Source organism: Phoca vitulina, unplaced genomic scaffold (assembly GCF_004348235.1).
Source record: "Phoca vitulina isolate PV1807 unplaced genomic scaffold, GSC_HSeal_1.0 scaffold2, whole genome shotgun sequence".
Lineage (NCBI taxonomy): Eukaryota > Metazoa > Chordata > Mammalia > Carnivora > Phocidae > Phoca > Phoca vitulina.
Genome location: NW_022589705.1, coordinates 39142226 through 39163705, shown reverse-complemented (window position 1 = coordinate 39163705; position 21480 = coordinate 39142226). Strand labels below are relative to the sequence as shown.

General features: G+C 45.0%; 1 protein-coding gene across 5 annotated transcripts in view; it reads left to right on the top strand.

Moving 5' to 3' along the window:
- ST6GALNAC3 (ST6 N-acetylgalactosaminide alpha-2,6-sialyltransferase 3) overlaps positions 1-21480 on the top strand; it is a 511603-nt gene that overhangs the window by 61387 nt on the left and 428736 nt on the right. The window contains exons 1-2 of one of the 5 annotated variants that reach the window (XM_032425744.1): positions 10207-10560; positions 10672-10725. The exons of 2 other annotated variants lie outside the window; for them this stretch is intronic. In XM_032425744.1, coding sequence (XP_032281635.1) covers positions 10510-10560; positions 10672-10725 — 105 coding nt within the window. In that variant the 5' untranslated portion in view covers positions 10207-10509. Of the gene's footprint in view, positions 1-10205; positions 10726-21480 lie in introns of those variants that run through there. 2 more of the 5 variants (XM_032425769.1, XM_032425735.1) reach the window with 2 other exon arrangements.

Genomic DNA, 21480 nt, shown 5'->3' with positions numbered 1-21480 from the left:
TTTGCATTTTAACGGCCATCAAATATCCTGTTTCATTATACCATGATGCGAATGCTCTGACAAGTGAGGACATCCATGGTAGGGGTACCTGCCAACTGAGGCAGAACTCTGTCTTTCTGGGTGTTTCTGTCTTCCAGGCCCAACTCGGCACACAGCCATGAGGTAAAACATTCTGCTTTCCTTCCCGGCGTAGCTTCTTATGCGTGGGGCTCTGCTATGATATTGGGCATATATGATTGATTCCAGGTGTCACTTATGTCCAGGGCTGGGTTGTGGTGGAGGGGCCCCACAGCAGTGCTCTTGAAAGGCTTGGATCTGTCCAAATTGTACCCCTGACTCTGTGATTTGATTGCACACCCCAGACTTCTGCCCTGGCTCTGTTAAAGACCTCGGTTCAGGATGGGGGCCCTTCTGAGGTCAGGGCCTTGTGCTTGCTCACGTGTGATCTTCTGGAATCCACTGGGCGGGCCTGAGAAGCAGCCTGCCCCCACCAGGCTCACGGCAGAATTTTTAACACAGGTGCTCTATTTTAGAAGTTTTTATCCTTCATTGTAAATAGCTAATAAAAAGAGACAGCTACAGGTCATTTATAAATGCACTTCTAGAATCCAAATTCAGAAGGTTTACTAAATGCCAGGAGCCTGGTCAATAGCCGTTTTAAATGCATTTATTTCTGTTGGGAGGCAAACTTTCTCCAAAATAGCTTTGCTGTCAATAGACTCTTTGTTCCTTGATGTACAGTTTACAAATAAATGAATTTATAGGACTTGCTAATGTGTGAGGGTTTTGGAATTAGTGCTAAATTTGCAGTCTATTATTATCTAGTCATCTTTGACAAACTCCATTTTAATCTTATTAAGCAGTATCTTCTGTGATTATGTATAGAGATTCCTAAGCTAATTCTATCCTACTTGGTTTTTACAGGAGAAAAAAAAGTGTGTGTGTGTGTGTGTGAAGTATTTCTTTTAGATGAAGAGGACCCAGAAGATGCTGGGTAATAAATACCTTTCACAGTTGGTTAAGTATTGAAGCTAGGGAGGCATTTGACTCCAAAATCCTGACATCTTTTGTGCCTACCAATTCCGGGAACTTTTTTATCATTGTTTAGAAAATGTTTGAGGGGTGCCTGGGTGGCTCAGTTGTTGAGCAACTGCCTTCAGCTTGGGTCATGATCCCAGGGTCCTGGGATCGAGCCCCACGTCGGGCTCCTTGCTCCGCGGGAAGCCTGCTTCTCCCTCTCCCTCTCCCCCTGCTTGTGTTCCCTCTCTCACTGTGTCTCTCACTGTCAAATAATAAAAATCTTTGAAAGAAAAAAAAAAGAAAATGTTTGAAATATTTGGGAAGTTGTGTCTTTTCACTCCCTTGGTTAGGATGGTTTGGAATTGCAGACTCTGTCACCAACCCTTTGCTGAGATTTTTTTTCCCCCAAAGTATGCTGAATCTGTAGGCCTCAGAAATGGCAGTTCTCATCCATATCCTAGTAATCATCCTAGCCATCGTTTATCCAGTGTCAGAGTCAGCTCTTGGGGCTTGAACAATAGCATCTCATTTAATCTTTACAATAGCTCACAAAGTGGATATTTTTAGCTTACCTTTTTAATGAGAAAGCCAAAACTCAGATTGGTTCAGTACCTTGGTCAAGACGGTACAACCAAGAAGACAGAGGAAGGACTGCAAGTGAGGTTTGCCTGCCAGGGATCCTAGACTCTGCTGCCTTCCGTGCCACTAGCCTGCCTGTTCATGCAGAGAGGAGGTGACTGCTAGGCCACCTGACTACCTGGCAGGAAACTCTGCAGAGTTGGTCATTTCTATTAGATTATGTCTATCAGGGAAGCCAGAGTGTTCGCAGAGATTCCTACCCCCTTTTCGGTACCTGCAGTTGTTTGCTGCTTTGTAGACCTGATGTCTGGGAGAGTTCTCAGGGTCCAGTGACCAGTTGCATGCACACAAGAAGAATTGTTTTAACTTGCTCTAACTAAACATGCTCCAGAGCTGAAGTGTGTTGGTAGAAACACATTCCTAGGAAGCAGGTGATCCAAGTTTTTGATGGTCAAAAAGCATGAAATGGATTGAGATAGGATCCAAACAATTGCAATCAAAGTTCAGGACATTTTGTTTAAAGTAGAAACTTCCAGTAGAGCAGAATCCCCCTCCCCCACTCTTCTATGAGCTCAGAAGATTTTGATTTAATAATCCTTTATGTGTAATCTTCAGTATTTGAGCCAAAGGCATTACTGGCTACCTTTCTCATTAAGTTGAGGCCATGGCCGTGCCAAGAGAAAATGTGGGTTGCCATGGGTTTCAAGATGGTGATTCTCTAGGCTGGAGATCCTTCTAAGGGATTTAATCCTCTAGCCAAAGCCAAAGGCTTGTGTGGTTTAGCAGGAAATGTCTATTTAAATATGCTCTTCTAGCTTTCAGCGGCTTGTGACTCTGAATTCACTGGTGTCCCAAGGAAGTCTTTCTCAAATCCTTGACCCAGACACTCCTTGTGAAGCTATTGGCATGTAACTCAGTGTACTGGCCTGTAACCAAGTGACTTGGGAGACTTACCTAAGTGCTGTTGCATCCTCTTAAGAACAAATCTTCATTCTTCTGTGGTCAAACTTCAGTCTCTATGCTCCTCAGACATATGTTAAGAAGTATCACCATTCACTTAAATGTAGGCCATGCGCCATGCCAGGTCTTGCGGATATGGAGAAGAAAATGCATGGTTCTTGTTCTCAAAGATCTTACAGTCTAATGAAGAAGGTCACAGTCTCAGAATGTCAAAAAAATGCTAATTGAAAAAATGTCACCCTTTTTTTTTTTAAACATGAGAAAAGGGCTTGTAAGGGGGGAGGTATCTGGCCCTTAGGAAGACACACATATTGAACCCATTAGTGCATTAGCGGGGTGATACAGCAGAGGGTCCTTGCAATGCTTTGTCCTGCAAGTTTCTTCCTGAGGATGCAGTGTAGAGCATTTCCCAAGGTCATGGTGAGGCCAAACAGGAAGTTCAAACAAATGCATGATTCCAGACCGGTGTTTAAGAGGCAGCATTAACCACATGGCCAGGGTTGATGCTTGGATCCTTGTGCCTTGCCACTCTAATGCTCTTCCTGAGCACCTCCCCACGTTGGTCATTATATGCAGATACAAATAACTTTCCAAATAGAATTTCAGTGCTCACCTCAACAAGCATTTGCATGATTTCTGTCTAATATGGAGAGAAGTGAAATCTCCTGAGTATTTTTTGACTTGGTGTGCCAAAGCTTCTTATATGTGTTTTTCAGGCTTCCATGTACTCTTTAGAACTGTAGTACAGTGACTTTTTCTGTCCACCAGACATTAAAAAGGGCTGCCAGGTTAGTGAACCCCCAGTAACTCTCTAGTGAGATGTATGCATAGCTTTGTAAAGGCAGTTAAAAGCAGTTTTTAGAGATTCTTCTAGTCTCTTCCTTGCCGCCCCCATAAATACAAGGTAGAATTTAAAAATGTATAAAAATACACCCACATATACACACAATCACATTCACAAACACATGTACATATATATATGATACTGCTATAGACTGAATGTTTGTGCCCCCTCCCCAAATTCATGTTAAATCCTAACACCCAATGTGATGGAAGGTGGGAGGGGGAGTTTTGGAAGGTGGTTAGATCATGAGGGTGGAGCCCTAACGAATGGGATTAGTGCTGTTATAAAAGAGCTGGCTAGTCCCTTCCTCCCTGTGGGGCACAACGAAAGGACACCTGGTTTATGAACTAGTTCTCACCAGACATTGAATCTGCTGGCAACCTTGATCTTGGACTTCCCAGCCTCCAGAATGGTGAAATATAAATTTCTGTTGTTTATAAGCTACCCAGTCTGTGGTATTCTGTTACAGCAGCCATAATGGACAAAAACATACAAATCCACAAACAAGAACTTCACAAGCATATACACACATATTCACAACTCTCAGACACACGTATGTACATATACAGCACTCATACTTACACATACATGCATACATACACATGTAAAAACATGCAGGAACACATAAACACACACCCTCACATGCACATATCTGTGTACTTGGGGAAAACCCCCTTTTGGCGACAGTAGCTTCTTTTTCTCTTTTTGCCCATGTGCACCTTGGCCTTCATCCCCGTAGCAAGCCAGTCTGAAAACTTCTAAACAGCTACAGCTTTTGCCCCAATAGATATGTTTCGTGACATAGATTCTCAGAGAGAGAGGGGTATTGAAGGAAAAAGGTCTGTAAGCAAATTGCAATCTCCCCCAAATAAGTACTTGTCTAGCACAGGTTTCTAGGCTCACCAGGGATGAGTGGGACAAGCACTCAGCTGAGTTCAGGACTTGAGTTCTAATTCTGCTTTCGTCACTAACCAGCAGGGCAAGGCGTTTATCGTCTCTGAACTTCGGAATCTTTACTCGTAAAATGAGCAACTGTCAAGATGATCTCTAAGATTTTAGCTCTGAAATTCCATGCATGTCTCTTTCCCAGTGACAGAGGAAGTTCAAAGCAGAATAGGATGGGAGTAGCATGTGAATAAGATCTGAGTCCCCACCTGTAATAAAAGCAAAAGCTATTCCCGAACAAGAGAACCTCTTTACCTTCTCAGTGCTTTGCTCAGTGCTCATGTTAGATGTATCTATCAATCACTGGTTTATTCATATGGTGCCTCTCACCATGAAATCTAGGCTCTTGAACAATATAATTGGTCTAATTTTGGTTTTCTGACTGCAGAAACGGATGCTTCCCCCACTTGTCTCTTGTCTCAGCTCTTATTGATTTTGATGGTGAAAGGGATTAATCTGATGCTCTGTGGAAGCAGACATCAAGATCTCTCGAGCAGAGAGAAGTTTCTCATTCTGCCCGTTTGGCATTTACAGGGTATTTCATTAACACCACGGGCGATTCATGCCCCTTGTACTTTTGGCTGCCCTTGCAGTGCTGCTGAAAAAGGGAAAGCCTTTCTTTTGCTAGGAAAGGGGCAGAAGAAGAGGTGGCTCAACACCTACCTGGCGTCTGATGGGGATTCAGGTCACCCCCGCTGCCCCTGCGAACCAGGTGGTCCCCTGCTTACCTTGCTGTCCTTGTCTCCAGCCACTCCCAGAATTCCTGCACTTCTTTAACCTCATGTTTATGAGCTTATATTGAAACGACATGTTTATTTCTGCCTCTCGTATAGAACTTCAAAAACCTCAAGTCTTTGTCTTCCTATTGTATCCTCTGTGACTCGCCTGTAGTAGGTACTCAGTAAATATTTCTTGACGTAATTAATGACTTGAGTTAATCTGGATGCAAGCAGGGATGGATGGAGGACACTTTTTGTAGCCTGGGGATTTGGTTTCATTGCCTCATGCTGTGATGTCCCTGGCAGCTCTGTCTACTGAGCTGGCAGGGACATGCCAGTCTCCTTTGTGGTAGGCCGAAAGCACATTTTTATTGGCCAGTGTGGTCTATTTTGTAATGCTGAACTGAGACACCTCTCATAGTCAGGGTTTCTGCGTGGATCGAGGCAAGTTCTAAGAGCTGGGCCACTCCCAGAATGATGAGAGTTTCTCTTGTCTATAACCTGGGGAAGAAGTGAGCTTGGATGTCCATCTACCTTGTCTGTCTTGGGACAGGTTGAGAAGTGGCCCAACCACTGGCATGCCAAACTGAGGGAGTCTAATATTCCTTACAGCCAATCCCTGAAGCAAACCACAGCTCCTAGGTATGCCCGTGGCCCCTGGAGGGCTTGTGTTCAAGTCACTTGAACTCCTAGAGAATTCAGGTCAGAAGAGGGGAATCAAGATCTAACAAAAGATAGCATATTTTTTTTTTTCCTTAAAGATTTATTTATTTGAGAGAGAGAGCACACGCGAAGGACAGGCAGAGGGACAGGGAGAGAGAGAATCTCAAGCCAACTCCACGCTGAGCCCAGATCCCGACACAGGGCTCCATCTCACGACCCTGAGATCATGACCTGAGCTGAAACCAAGAGCCGGATGCTTAACTGACTGAGCCACCCAGTGCCCCGATAGCATGTGTTTTTCTAAAAAAGTGTGAAAGACTGAAGCTTGCGTTCTATGCAGATGGTCAGCATCATATTTGCTTGTACCAAAAAAAAAAAAAAAAAAAAAACCCCAAAAAAACCACTTGGTTATTTTTATGATTTAAAATATTTATTAAGGGGCGCCTGGGTGGCTCAGTTGTTAAGCGTCTGCCTTCGGCTCAGGTCATGATCTCGGGGTCCTGGGATCGAGCCCCGCATCGGGCTCCCTGCTCGGCGGGAAGCCTGCTTCTCCCTCTCCTGCTCCCCCTGCTTGTGTTCCCTCTCTCGCTGTGTCTCTCTGTCAAATAAATAAATAAAATCTTTAAAAAAAATAAAAATAAAAAAAAAATAAAATAAAATATTTATTAAAATCCCTGATATATGTCCTGTTCTGTAACAAAGTTTTGGGGGAAATAAAGAACATGGATAACTCCTCCCGTCCGGAAATGAAAGGGATGAGCAGAATTGTTTGAGTGTCTTCATTGTGCTAGGTGTTTGAGCCTGTGCTTTTGTCTCTTCATGACAACTACGGTTTAAGGATATATTCCTTCAAGTCTTCATGAGAGGGGCAGTGCAGCGCCTTAGACTTTTTTAGTATACTGCTTTGACCCTCCCTTGAAGACATGAAGGAATATACTCATGAGACAGAGTTCTTTCCAGTGAGCCAAAGTTTCAGATTAAAAAGGCACCAGAATTTCTGAGGAACAGGGATCATGTTAATGCCCGGACCTTAGAGAGGGAACACATTTAGTCTGGAAGAGGACACCCCATAATGGGCAGGTACCCCCAAAGGCACAGACATGGAGATGGGAGGGAATATGGAGAAGGGTGGGCAGATTTCCACCTTTGTTGGGACAGGAGTCTGGGATAGTGAATTTGTTACTCAAGAAGCTAAGCTGTTGTAACAAAGAGATTAAAAAAAAAAAAAGCAGTGGCAATTAAATCACATACAAGTTTATTTCTCTTTCACCTGCCAGTATAGATGTAGCTGGGTATTTAGAAAGGGTAGTTGGCTCTGCTTCAAGATGTCTTCCCGAGACACCAGTCTCTTTTGTCTTGGGGCCCCACCATCTCCTGGGGTGTTGTCCGTGTGCATGTGGTTACAGCTGGTGTGTCGCTGCTACCACTGGCCGGGGGGGTTGCGGTGGGGATAGAGGGAAGGCAGCCTCCTTTTCATGGTTGCACCTGGCACTCCCAAGTCACATGCCCCCCCAGAGTTAGGATGCATGGCCACCCAGAGCTGCAAGGAGGGGTGACACTGTAGCTTCTGACCAGGTGGCCTGCAAGATCTGCTGCTAAGGGAAAGAAGGGGAGCCGATTAGCCATCTCCACCACCAGGAGATAAATAGAATGGGAATGAAAACTGTGAAGGACCTTAAATACCTTTTCTCAGGGGACTCATAGTCTTTCTAAAGACAGGGAGGAAGCATGTTTCGGACCTTTTCAGCCACTGAGGGAGCAGGCGACTTTGGTGGCCCGGGGAGTGCAATGGGCAAAACCAGCTAGTAGAGGGCACACTTCACTGTCTTACACACCTGACTCCTTTTCTTCGAGAAATCTTGCATCTGCTTCAGGACCCCATCGCTGTGAGCTACATCATGTCGGTTCACATGGAGGATTAGACCTGGGTGCGCTGTGTCTTTTATTTCTTTGGTTTTGTTCTGTTTGAAAATGTTGGCCTGCAGCCAGAGCAGAGAAAGGGAGAAAGAGGGATTACTTTCTTATCACGAGGAAATCAGATGCCTAAGCTAGTGTGTCGTGATATTTTTTAAAACAAATTTTTAGGAAAATTCAACTTATCCTGTTTACCCGTATGGTAGGCTTTCTGGGCCGTGGGAAGGAACCTATTTTTGCACTTAATGAAATGGATCTTGGCAAGAAAGGGTTTAAAACTAACTTTAGATTGATTTAAAAAGTAATCTCTGTACCACTGACTTGTCTTCTGTCCTTAAAAAGAGGAGAATTTTTACAGTGCTTGTAGAAAGAACACAGTTCCTCTCCAGTTGCTCGATGGTCCCATTAGCAAACTCATTTGTCAAAGCCTTGTTAGGTGATCACAGAGGTCCTTGCCCAGGACCCAGTCTGGATTTCTTACCAAGCCGTGTGTGTGTGTGTGTGTGTGGTGGGGGCAGGGGGATCCATGTGTGTGTATTTGAAATCAGAATGTTCAGACATGTCAGTATAAAAGACAGACTCCACAGCACCCATTTTTCCTCTGATAAAAGGTTATATCCAAGAAGAGGACTTAAAACATATGAAAAACAAAGAAGTTGAGCAATTCCATTGGAATATAATATCAGACACTGTGGTTTTGTTTTTTCTTGCCTCTGTATGTTGGAGGGTCCATAAACATTTTTCTATCAATTCAATAAATTACACTGTGGCACTCCCAGGGTGAGGTAAGAACTTGGGAGGACAGTTATCTAATAGCAGTATCCAGCTTTTATTTGAAAAGAAATAGAGGCTGTCTTACCAACGGAAGCAGGTGGGATTATTGCCACACAGTCTGAGGTGCCAAACACATGCCTGAGACGAAATGTGTGACTCTGGTGCATCCCGAGGACTGTGGGGTCCTTGAGGTCATCACCCGCGGAGGCAGTCAGAGTTACGGTTGGGAGAGTGGGCTCTAGAGACAGACTGCCCAGGTTGGAAGCTGTGTGGCCGCTTCCTCGCTGGCTGACCTTGGGCAAGTCGGTAGCCTTTCTGGCCTCAGTCCCTTTATCTGCAGAACTGTGTCATGTGACCTCACACGGCTGCCGTGAGAAGCAAATGATGGATGCCAATGATGTCGCAGAGAAGTGTCCGCCACATGGAAGTGCTCAGTAAATGAACCAGGTTTTTAAAACTCGAGAGCCCGTGTTTTTGCCACTTCATTTGATACCTCATTAAGAAATGGGGGCTGGGGAGAACAGCAGGCTCCTGGGCCCAGAACGGGGGTGGGGGGGGTGGGTCAGCATGCTCCTTTCCCCTGAGGAAGGAGAAAAAGTCACTATCCCCTGCCCAGAGGTCAAGGAAATGGGAGGAGGAAGGAGCAATCAGAACATCAAATGTCACAAGAAACCATAACTTTGTTTCCGAAGTATTAATTAGGAGAGTAGATATTAAGCGCTTGCAGCCAGGGACTGTGTATTATTTATTTTTGTAGCCATAGTGCTTGGCTTCTAGTAAGAACTCAGTAGCTCCATAAATGTTGCAGTGTGTTGGCCTGTTCCTTGTTCATGCATTTGTTCAATCACGTGGCACCTCTTATGAAGCACCTGTTGTGGACTGGGCGCTGCTCTAGAAGCTGGCCATCTGCAGTGAAGAAACAGGGTCAGACCCCCTGCCCTGCTGGAGCCTTCACTCCGTCCGGGTCATGAGCCTGTGCCGGCTCCTCAGGCTCCCCACTTCTAATAAGTACCGTATTCCTCTTTCCCTCCCCACCCCCACTTTTGTTAACCAAACTCCTCTCTGGTTCCTAATACTGTACTTCCTGAAAATTTGGCCTCGATGATTTCCTCAAACATAGGTACAACAACAGGCTGGGGGTCTCCCTGGCAAGCTGTGTAATTTAGAGGAAAGGGCTCCTTACTTGGTGCCAGAAGACCTCCTAGGTTTGAATCTTAGCTCTGTCATGGGTTGGGTGGACTTGTGCATCTCCTGAGTTCCCAATTTCTTTCTTTTTTTTTAAAGATTTTATTTACTTATTAATTAATTAATTAATTTATTTTTTAAAGATTTTATTTATTCATTTGACAGAGACAGAGATAGCGAGAGCAGGAACACAAGCCGGGGGAGTGGGAGAGGGAGAAGCAGGCTTCCTGCCGAGCAGGGAGCCTGATGTGGGGCTCAATCCCAGACGCTTAACGACTGAGCCACCCAAGCGCCCCAAGGTTTTATTTATTTCATTTATTTTATTTTATTTATTTAATTTATTTATTTTTGACAGAGAGAGAAAGTGTACAAGCAGGGGAAGCAGCAGACAGAGGGAGAGGGAGAAGCAGGCTCCCCACTGAGCAGGGAGCCCGATGTGGGGCTTGATCCCGGGACCCTGGGATCATGACCTGAGCCGAAGGCAGACACTTAACCACCCAGGCACCACCCCCATTTCTTTCCTGCAAAATGAGAAGAATATTTATCTTGCAGTAACTTGTTTAGAATGTGCGTGCTCCTAAGAATCAGCTGGGTTTTTATAAAAATCCAAATTTTGGACCTCAGCTTATACCCACTTAAGAACCTCCCCGCCTTTATTATTTTTAGCAGCTCAGAGAGCCTTGCACCAAAACTATACTATTATTACACTGTCATATTTTCCTTTTGTATTTGCTCTTTTCCATTTTGCACCTATGATTTTAGAACCTGAGCTTTCCAAGTCTTCCCAGACATAAGGGGTGGTGATGGGCTTATCCAGAAGGTCCGGCAGGAATCACCAAGCAAACTCACAAAACGACTCAGCCGCTTTCACTCAGCTTCACTCATCAAACCACATTGCCTTCCCTTATGCTTCAGGCCTGGAAGATGGTTTATTGCTTTGCTTCTCGAAAGAGTGTGGTATGTACCAGCTGCATGGGCATCGCCAGGGAGCAGGTTAGAAGCGTGGGATCCCAGGCCTCCCCTCAGACCTTCCAAATCAGAATCTGCAACTTGTCTCCTCCCTCACAGTACTTTTGGAGCAGCCCCGGTCTCCTGAATGCCTCTGCGTCAACTACTATTCAGGTGTGTTGTTCTTTTAAAATTATGGTAATAATTAGTGATTTGAAACTCACCTCGATTCAGGACCACAAGACTATTTAAATAGATCTATCTGCCTGAACGCTGTTGTCCTGACGTCACAGAATTGATGCCATTTATGAGCTAGCAAGTAAATTCTATATATGTTGAAAAATGAGATAAATTTCACGTCACAGTTTAATAGGGGCTTTAAAATTTTAACATGTGTAAGTCATCTTCTGCTTTCTCAGTGCATTTTCCTGAGTAGTGGAATCAGAAAAGAAATTTATGGTAGGTCTAAGTTTGTGTGTGTGTGTGTGTGTGTGTGTGTGTGTGTGTGTGTGTGTGTTTTCCACTGTGGACTTACAAGTGATTAATTTACAAATTAGCTCTCTGAGTAAGGAGGTGACATTGATGGTCTGGCCCATACTGGTTGGTCCTCTAAGCCAACTTGGGCAATAAACGTAAATAGCGTCCAAGGTCTTTACTTTTAAAGAACTATGGCCATCTAAAAGGTGGAAGGCAACTTAGTAAATACAAAGTGCCGAGCAGCTGAAGAAAAGAGAGGCTTGAATCAAACACGTCTGCGTGAGTGGACAAGTTGGGCTTCTCAGGATTAATGATTAAAGATGTTCTTTATGTCCCTAGCCTGATTAAATGAGGCTTCATTCGAAACCACACTTTCTCCTTTTCTTGCTTCTTCAAAATTCGCCACCCTTTCCCATTCCCTCAGGATTGATTGCGGGGCTGATCTAGCATGCTGCCTGTTTACAGCCGTAACTTCTCTCTCTTTGTATAAAAGGAAGATTATCCCTTTCTTAATTCCTTGTTTTTATTGCTGTCAGATGGGAGGCCTTCGGAAGTGAGTTAGCATTCATTGTACCTACCCAGAAGGTGGCTCACCTTTTGATGGAGATGTTCTTGAGGATTCCGTTAGTGGCATCTTGGCATCCTGTCCTCTCTGACTCTCATGGCTCCTCCCCTGCACCCTCCTTCCCACATGCCCCTCCACTCCCAGTCAAGTGGTCGCGGCGCCTGTCGGTCAGCTGTTGCTTTCTCTTTTGGAAATCCGTCCTGTGCTTCCACGGTACAGGGTTTTATTACTTTCCCTCTTGATCAACATTTTACAGAGTTTATCCTGCCAGGTTTTACTAGGCATTCTGCCTCCCCTCGACCCCTAAAAAATGAATTGCTCAGGAAAACAATACAAAATGCTGATTTAGACAGAATTAAATATGGTTCTGTTGGTTGGTTTAACCACAGGACAGCCCGGAACGTTTGATATGCTGCCAGGTGGGGTTGGGCTGTTGCGTGCCTCATTCCCAAATTTATTTCCCGGTAGAACCCTCTTGGGAAGTATCTAGTGAAACCGGGGTGCTGTGAAATGCACCTTCCAGTCTCTTCCTTGGTATCTCTGCTACGTGCCTCTCTACCTCCTACGCTATGTCCAATGAGCCCATGTGCTGCTGCAAATTTCGTATCCTCACCTTCATCCCTGATTAACCTCTACCACCAGTAGCTAACTTCCCCTGACCACTGACTTTTACCACCAGCCTTTTACAGGCATTTTCTCAGAAGCACCCCCTCGCTTCTTCAGTGTGTGTCAAATCAAGCTCAAACGCCTCACCTCTTATTCAAGACTGTCTGTGTTCTTGGGCCAACCAATTGCAACCACCCTTCGCCCTTCCCGAGCGTTCCATGTCCTCCTCCGTGCTTGGTTTTTCTTTATACTCCTTATACCTCTTAATTTACTTATTTCTTCTGCTTATTGTCCATCTTCCCTCAGCTAGAACGTAAGCTCCACGAGACTGGGATGTCTGTTTTGTCAATGGTGCTGTATTCCAAGCATGTGCGGCAGAGTCTAGCCCCTAGGAGGTACTCGGTACATGTTTCAAATCTAGCTGGATGAATGACTGAGAATTTGCAGTTTCGTCTCCTGCCCGGGCTCCGTGTTGATTCTCTGCTCTTTCCTTGTGTGTATTCACTCTTTCGAAGTCCCTTGTCTTGATCTGTCATCATCTCTCTGTACCCTTCAGAATCTAATGTCCTAAGTACCGAGTCTCCCAAAAAGTCTCTTCTGATTGGAGCTCTTTCCCCATCGGAATGTTCCCTCATTTGGAATGTTGTGGTTTCTACCTGTCTTATCAGTAAGTACCTTCTGCCTGGTAGTCCAGCTACTTGCAAGCTGAACAAGTTGCATGGGGCCTTCGTGTTTGCCTCTTACTTCACAGTGGAATATGCTCATTTATACATTTATATAAATAAAGATGACAAATCCAACATCGTGTTTCCGGTACAGCAAGGCGCAGTCGTGTCTCCGGCTGCATTGTGCTCCAGACATCTGTGTCCTCATCGAGCCCTTGAGGCGAAGGCTTGATGTCCTCAAGAGACTGTGAATGGGAATGTTTCTTTCCCCAACATTTCTTTTCTCCTGAAAGGCATTTCTTTGGTATGTAACAAAGCTTGGGTTGCAGAAAATTTCAACTGCTCATCATGGGAGGAGAGAGTGGTCTAAGAATTCAGATGGGAGGGTTGTGAGGGGCTCGAGGAGTTTCTTTTCTTTCTGGGTTTCATTTTCGCATTTCATTTTTTCCCTCCTTTTGGGCAAATAGGTTTCTCCTTGCAGGCAAATATGCGTAATTTCCCCCCCCCCGATATATTTTTTTTATTTATTTCTCTTTGTTATTGGCTCCCCCTCCCTTCCTTCAGAGAGAATTCAGACACTCCCACAACATATAAACAAATGCTGGGAAATTGCAATGCTCTTTTTCGCAAAGTACGTTTTCTTGGGCGGCCCTGGGCCCCGTTTTAAGGCTGCTGACGCTGGCTTTCCGCTGAGCCATAGGAAAGTATGTCATTCTTTCTCTTCCACAGCATGTCTCCTGTCCCCAGGGGGCTCAGTGGCAGCCAAGCCATAACTTGTCCTCTCTCTCATAAACCCTCCCTAATCCCCCAAGCCCTTTCTAATACAGCTTTTCTATTTTTCCATATATCACCACCTTAAGTGTGTTCTGCTCCAAGGTGGGGATTACCTAAATGAATAAAAATATGTAAATATTTGGGAGATAAGATAGCAAAGGCTTGAAACCAGGCAGACTTTTATCCCCAGATTCTCCCATTTGCTAGTTGTGTAACCATAGTTGATGGTCTTTTCTAAGCCTCAGTTTCTTCATCTGTGAAATGGGGATAGCAGTGCCTGCCTCGTAGTGTTGTGGCAAGAATCCGATCAGATATCATGTAAAATTTGTGGCACCTGGTGATCATTCACTAAATGGCCAAGATATTGCAGGTTATGCTCTCTGCTTTTCTGGTATGTGGGGTCCTAGGGCCTGAATCTTTTTCATCCTATGTGTGCCTGACATATAATAGTCAAATCATTTTGGTTTCAAAGACGAACATGCAGCATTTTGCCTTCACATGCCATTCAGCTGAGTAAAGTGAGGACAGGTCATCGTTTGGTCTCTGTCTGCCATGTCCAGAGACATGTAAAAGAAAAGGCTCATACGTGAGGGTGACTCTATAGTGCAGTAGAAAGGAGTATATTCCCTGGGAGTCTGGCACTTCCTATTAGTTTATAAGCAGATCTGTAAGCAAAAGACGACTTTTAGGAGGCGTTTGATATGTTGGGTGACATTTTCTGGATGATATGGTGACATTCTTTTTTTTCTTAAGATTTTATTTATTTGATGGGGGGGCGGGCAGGGGCAGAGGGAGAGGGAGAAGCAGACTCCCCTCTGAGCAGGGAGCCTGGGGTTGGGGGTGGGGGGGGGGCTCGATCCCAGGAGCCTGGGATCATGACCTGAGCCAAAGACAGACGCTTAACTGACTGAGCCACCCAGGCGTCCCGTGATATGGTGACATTCTTAAATACAGGGACCCTCTCTAGAGCATGAAGATGACATGAGTTTGTTCTCTTCAGCAGCAGTGCTGGAAAGAGCTCTGTTGAGGAGAATGGGGGCTTCAGTGTGATGCAGGTAAAGCCCACGTGTTTCTGGATTGCCCTTCCTCCTCTGCAGGATGAGACTGGGCTAGATGACCGCTAAGATTGTCTAGGACTGAAGGTCACGTTGCCATCCCCATTTAAGAGCCTCTTTAGGTTGCCTGTAAGAGCATCTTCACCAGTTACCATGCCGGGGGAGGAGGGGGGCTGGCTTTGACACGGAGTGCTTTGGTGTGGAGGGCACAGTTCTTTTAAGTTGACATCAACTTTCCTTTTACCTTTTCTCTTTTATTCCTGCTCGCTCTCTTCTTTAAAGGGGTCAGGTAAAGCCAACAGTGATACACCAAGTCAGCCCCACCTTTGGTGATGTGGGATCCACGAGTGTGGATCTTGTCTCCGTGTGCGCAGACTATTCCCTCTTAATTGCCTTTCTCCTTTTGCTCATTCACATCTCCCGTCTTGGTATTTCCTTGAAGTTCTAGCTTATTCTCCCTTCGTCCCATCTTTGCGTGGACAGGACCTATTTCTTGCAGCCTGCCATGGAAAGCAGTGCTGCAGAGCAGGGTCCAGCAGGTTCCCTGGGAGCATGGCCCGAGCAGAGCTGGGCACGGTGAAGCACTGCCAGGTGTGTAAACTGTCCACTCACTGCTTGGCCCCCACCTCTGTTCTATCTGGATGGTGACAATTACAGCACCTCAGACTGGGCACAATGACCCCTCCAGAGATGCTCTCAGGGTAGTCCGGATGTGCAACAGGTGAGGACCCAGAGGTGGCTGCCTCGGCAGGTCTTGGCCTGTCTCTGCCAAGTGGCAGATGGGCGAGGTCTCTGAGGAGCTAGGCCTTTCTGCACCTCTTTTATATGCCTGGCTTATAGCCCTGGTCTTTTAACCCCTTGGACTCTGGAAAGGAGTGGCTGGGCCTCGAAGCTTCAGGCACAACTCCCACTCAGCCTGCTTCACAACCTGACATTGCTGGCCTTTGAGCCCCTTTCTGAGTGTGCAGTAACCCACTGGTAAACCCTATCCTACAGGACGTGGGGTCGTGGCCCTCAGCTCTGATGCCGAGAGGGGGATGTGTTTAGATCACTGCCTCTGCCTTCACTGGTGACTCCAGGACTCAGGAGGAGCCAGCAGGACCTGCCTTGAGATATTCGCAGGGAGATAGGAACACCAAGCTGTGTTACTTTAAAAAGTTTACACTCCAGCCAGCCTACTGGAGAAAATTGCCTATTTCCTACATCACAAGGAAGGATTAACCACATAAAGACAGGCCATTTAAAAAGACTAAGCCCCCGATAGAAAGGCGTATAACTCCCTGTCCTAGTTTGAGTTCCCACAGAAGCAGGAGCTGAGACAAGGATTCCAGGGCACATAATTTATATGAGAGATGATCCCAGGAAACACCGGCAGCAGGGGAGTGGGGAATGAGACGGGAGGAAGGCAAAGGTGGTATTGTCATGCTAGCAATCCTTGTGGCAACTGGAGCTTAATCCCACTGGAAAAGTCTGAGAGGTTGTGGAGTACAAGCACTTCCAAGTTATCCTGAGAGGTGAAGGGCCTGCTGGCCAGAGAGCCTCAGGCAAGGAGATGCAGCGGCTGGCTGTCGGAGGTCAGGTCCCTGGGCTCAGAAATAATAAAGGCTGAGGGAATGTGACGGAGCGCTGGCTTTGCTACATCTATTATCCCATATTCACCTTCTAAAGGATCCCAGACTTTTTTTTTTTTTAAACAGAGAATGAATTCAAAACTCAGACAGGCAACTGATCCCCAAGGTCACAGAGCCAGTTCTTGAGATGCAGGGTCACAAGGATCCAGGTTTCCTGACTCCTGCTTCAGTGCTCCTTCCACTTGGCTACTCAAGGCAGAAATTTAGATTTGTCATGATTTATGAGGCTTCCTGCACCTGATTAGTGGAACAATATTTCCCTTCCCAACGTGGGTTTGTTAGTCTTTTTCTGAGTGAAAAATTGTCAAAGGGATTAAATCCCCTTTGAGAGCCAGAGAAAGAGCGAAAAATGGCTGAGTGTGTGAATAAAGTCTCCCAGGAAGATCATATTTTTGAAGGCATTTATTATTCATGTCTTTTTGTCATTGTCATGTCTTCATTGTTTACTTGGTCTTCTAGCTTTTTGCTTTTCCAAGGGCACGGCTGATCCATCCTAGAAGAGCCCAACAGATCGCCTTAACAATGGCTCATTACTGTCCAGGTTATTTAAGACGTGGTGCAAATATTTATCACAGAAAAGCAGCTTCTAAGCATGCCCCACCAGGTGTGATGAGGCGTGTGACTTTTGCACGTCACACATTTGTGGAGCTCCTCTGGATGAAAGGGTCAGTCTTGTCTATAAAGCACTGCACTAGGCGAGGGTGGGCTCGCTTAGGTTCTGAAATGCCCCCAAGCCCTTGAGAATGCCAAGCATGAAGCATCTGTGGGATTCTCAAGGCTGAGCCTGAGGCTTCCACCAGCCTGTGCTGAGGGGGCACATCCGCTGAGGATGTTGACTGTGGCCTCTGGCAGAAACAAAAGACCCCAGCAGACCAGAAACGTTTACATTGGAAACAAAATGCTTGTGTAGGATTCCAACTCCTGAAACTAGCTAGAAACCTGACAAATTATTCTGAGCTCTGCGCAGATTGGAAAATCATGGATTAGCCAAAGACCACGTCCACTGGACGAGTGAGGAAAAGATCCAGAGCTTTCATCATCATGTTCCCTAATGCATCATGTTCCTGGATGCATTTTGGCAGTTGAATTCTGTCTTCATTTTCTTAGTTCTCTGAAGCCGAAAGTTTAAGTCCTATTAGGCGAACTTTCATAAACTTTTGAGAAAAAGAGCTTCATGTTGGAAAAGCTTGCCCAAGTCTTTCTTTAGAATTCCCAGAAGGGAATTGCTGGGTGTTAAGGTGAGCACATTTTTTAAGGGGATGCATCTGGTTTCCAGGAATGGGGAAAATATTTCTGTACTCTCCTTCATCGTGGTTCCTGGTGTTTCTTTCCTTAGATCTTCTTCGGTAATGGGTGTGTCATTCTTTTCCACTTTGCCAATCCGATAGGTGGAAGATGATACAGCATCACCCCTTTTTTTTTTTTATATTTTTTTTTTATTTTTTTGAGAGAGAATGAGAGACAGAGAGCATGAGAGGGGGGAGGGTCAGAGGGAGAAGCAGACTCCCTGCCAAGCAGGGAGCCTGATGCCGGACTCGATCCCGGGACTCCAGGATCATGACCTGAGCCGAAGGCAGTCGCTTAACCAACTGAGCCACCCAGGCGCCCCAGCATCACCCTTTAATTTGCATCCCTTTAAATACAGTTGTGGATACTTTTTCTTGTGGGTATTGCCTATTTGCATGCTATGCATTTGCCTATACTTGAAGGACACCGATAATGCTCTCCTCCTGTCCTTCATTTTTTGCTGCCAGAATGACTTCAACTAAGCCAGGCACTCCATTCCTGCTTCCCCAGGGCTCCAAATACATATGGGCTGCTAGGGAGTACCTGTGAGCCCCCCGGAGACAGATCAGCCCCTAGGATTGCTCCCACCTCAGGGCCTCATCTGCCTATGTGCGGCGCATATGAGACCAGATGGCTGCTTCTGGCCAATAAACTGTTTGTGGGAGGGGATCTCAATCAGGCATATTCCTCATTCTTTTCAATAAAACATGGAATGAGTCCCGGAAAGGCAGTCCATTCCTACTTTTTCAAGTCAGACTTTTTTGTGTTTTATTGTTGGTAAAGCTTGTTCTGTGTTGCTAACTTTTAAATAAAAAACCATATTTTTAAAACAATAAACCCGGCTTTCTTTGAGTTACTTTATTTTGCCTTCCAATGAGGTGACTCACATGGGGACAGTCATATTCTGTATCAGGCCATTGACTCTGAGCTCCTTTGCCTCTCATTTTCCTAGGTCTGAGAGAATGTTCTGTTGAAATCAGGAAATCTTCCCTTTTCTGGTGTTTATCCAAAGGTGGGACCCTTGGAAATGGGCTATTTTTTCCAGTTGGGTGTGCTCTTTACCACCTTTACTACTGGCTTAGTGAGTTGGCTTGGTCTTTGTTAGTGGTGAGGAGATGTCAGCTCTGGGATCTGCAGTCAGTGGCATTTTAAGTGTTGAGAATGAGCTGCAAACCCAGGCAGACGCCAATCAGAGGAAAAGTAAAGCTGAACCCGGTCCGGTCTACCTGAAAATGGATCTATTCATTTCCCCTAGGAATTTTCTTGTGCTATGTGGGTGGGCAGTTCTCTCGGAACACCACTAGGATTACAAAAAGGAGAAAACAAGAAGCAGGAACCAACTACACTGTACCTGAGCGGAACCTGGGGTGATGGGCACAGGTTTCCACCCTGCATGCAGGGCCCTTTCTCTCCCACTAGAGGGCACTGTCGCCACTCTTAAAGCAATAGTACCCGGGAAAAACTCTGGTCGTTTCTTAGTTGGAGTCCCCAGAAGCGCTGCATTTAAGATGCTACTTTGTGTCTCAGCCTCCACTCTCAAGGTGTGTTATGAACAGAACAACACTCCTGCCCAGCCAGGCATGGGGAAGATTAGTGTCTGGAAACTTCTGTTGTAAATTAAGCACAGTCCCTGCTTATTTGTGTTTCATTAATGAAATGTGATTGTAACCCTGGGGCCTTTTCACACTTTCCAGAGCAACATCCACCTTAGAAGTGCTGTACATCCAGCCTGCTCTTATCCTTTGCCCACGTACTTGGCTTAAATGTGGCTGCAGCACGGTTGTGTTGAGGTTGGGCGGGAGATGAGGACTCTGTTCTCTCTGTTGATCCTGTTTATTTTGGGGAGAGCTGAAGAGTGCCCATGGTTGGTATGGATCAACCTGACGGGAGATTTTTCCATTTAGAGAGGATTTAAGACTTCAAGCAAGGGAAATATGAGCCATATTTCACTCTCAATATATCAGGGAGTTCTACCATTTAACAAAACCACTATTCTGACTTCTGGGGTTTTTAGGTCATCTGGCAGCTGCTGGGTGGGGTCAGTTCCTTGGCCTTTGGTCAGAAGTGCCTTCCGATTACGAAGCATCTCTTTACTGAAATATTTACGTTTCCACCAATCTTTTTATCTATTTACTTTCTTGTTAGCCTTGGAGGATGTATGAGGTGACCTTTAATTGTCCTTTAATTGTGGGAATGGAGGAGCTTCTCCCTAGAAGGTCACCAGTGTTAATCCAGAGGGCTATTGGCAGTGCTATTCCTAGTTTAAGGTATAGGGTTTGGGAGTGGTTGTTGCGTGGCGACTAGTACGGTGACAGCTTATTTTCTGGGCCTGTGACCCTGAATTTGTACCGGAAGAACATAACAGACTCACTTAGCAAATCTTACCTCCCCACCCCCCAGATTTAGGAATACTACTACCACCATCATTGTAGCTAATAATTATATAGTTGTTACCATGTTCCAGGTAAGGCTTATTTCTGTTTGTTTGTTTTAATGAACTTTATGTTTTAGAACAGTTTTAGATTTACAGAAAAACTGTGAAGACAGTACAGAGAGTTCCTATATACCATACATCCAGTTTCTTCCATTGTTAACATCTTACATTGGAATGGCAGGTTTGTTACAATTACTGAACCAATACTGATACATTGTTATTAAATCAAGTCTAGGCTTTATACAAATTTTTTTAGTTTTGACCTAATGTCCTTTTTTTCTGTTCCAGCATCCATCCAAAGTACCACACACATAACATTAGTTGTCATGTCTCCTTAAGATCCTCTTGGCTGTGGCTGTTTCTCAGACTTTCCTTGTTTTTGGTGACCTTGGCAATTTTGAGGAGCCCTGGTCAGATATTTTGTACAATCTCTCTCCATTGGAATTTGTCTGAGGTTCTCTCATGATTAGAATGGGGTTATGGATTTTTGAGAGGAAGACCACAGAAATAAAGTACAGTTCTCATCACATCATATCAAGGGCATATACTGACTTATCATGGTTGGTGCTGACCTTTATCACCTAGCTGAAGCAATGTTTGGCAGGTTTCCTCCCTGAGAAGTTACTACCCCCCATATCCATAATGTGCTCTTGGAAGAAAGTCATTATGTGCCACCCACACTTAAAGGTGGGGAGATGTGCTTCACCTCCTCAATGGCAGAATATCTACACACACTTTTTTTTTTTTCAGTTCTGCACAGGAAATTTGTCTCTTCTTGCCCGTGTATTTATTTATTCAATTATTTATTTATATCAGTATGGATTCGTGGAGATTTATTTTATACTCTGTGTTATAATAAAATACTGCTTAATTTTGTTTGCTTCAGTTTTTCCAGATTTGGCCACTGGGAACTCTTTCAGTTGGCTCTTGTGTCCCTTTGACCTACCTCCATCATTGTGAGTTTCATTCTTGTTGTTGTCTTTGAGCATTTTCTTATTTTCTGGCACTACAAGATATTCCAGGCTCATCTGGTACATCTGACCCATTCCTAGAATCAGTCATTTCTCTAAGGATCCCTGGTTTCTTTTATTGGAGGATGGTATTAGAAACCAAGATCTGGGCTCTAGGTATGCTTGTTGCTATAAGGGTGCTGTTGCCTATAGGTTCTCTTAGCTGTCAGAGGAGGGAAATATATGTGTGTACCCTAATCTACAACTGTATTACATCTAACCATCTGTATCTGTATTAAGCTAAGAGTTCATACTAATATCTCCAACTCTGATCAGTTTCCACATGGATCATCTAGTCTTCCTCCCCTGGCTTATCTATAATCTCCTATTCCAACAGTGATGAACTTCACTCCATCTGCCATGCATTTACTTAATTGTTCAGTCCACTACACATGTATACTTTATCCAAATTGTTAACCCATATC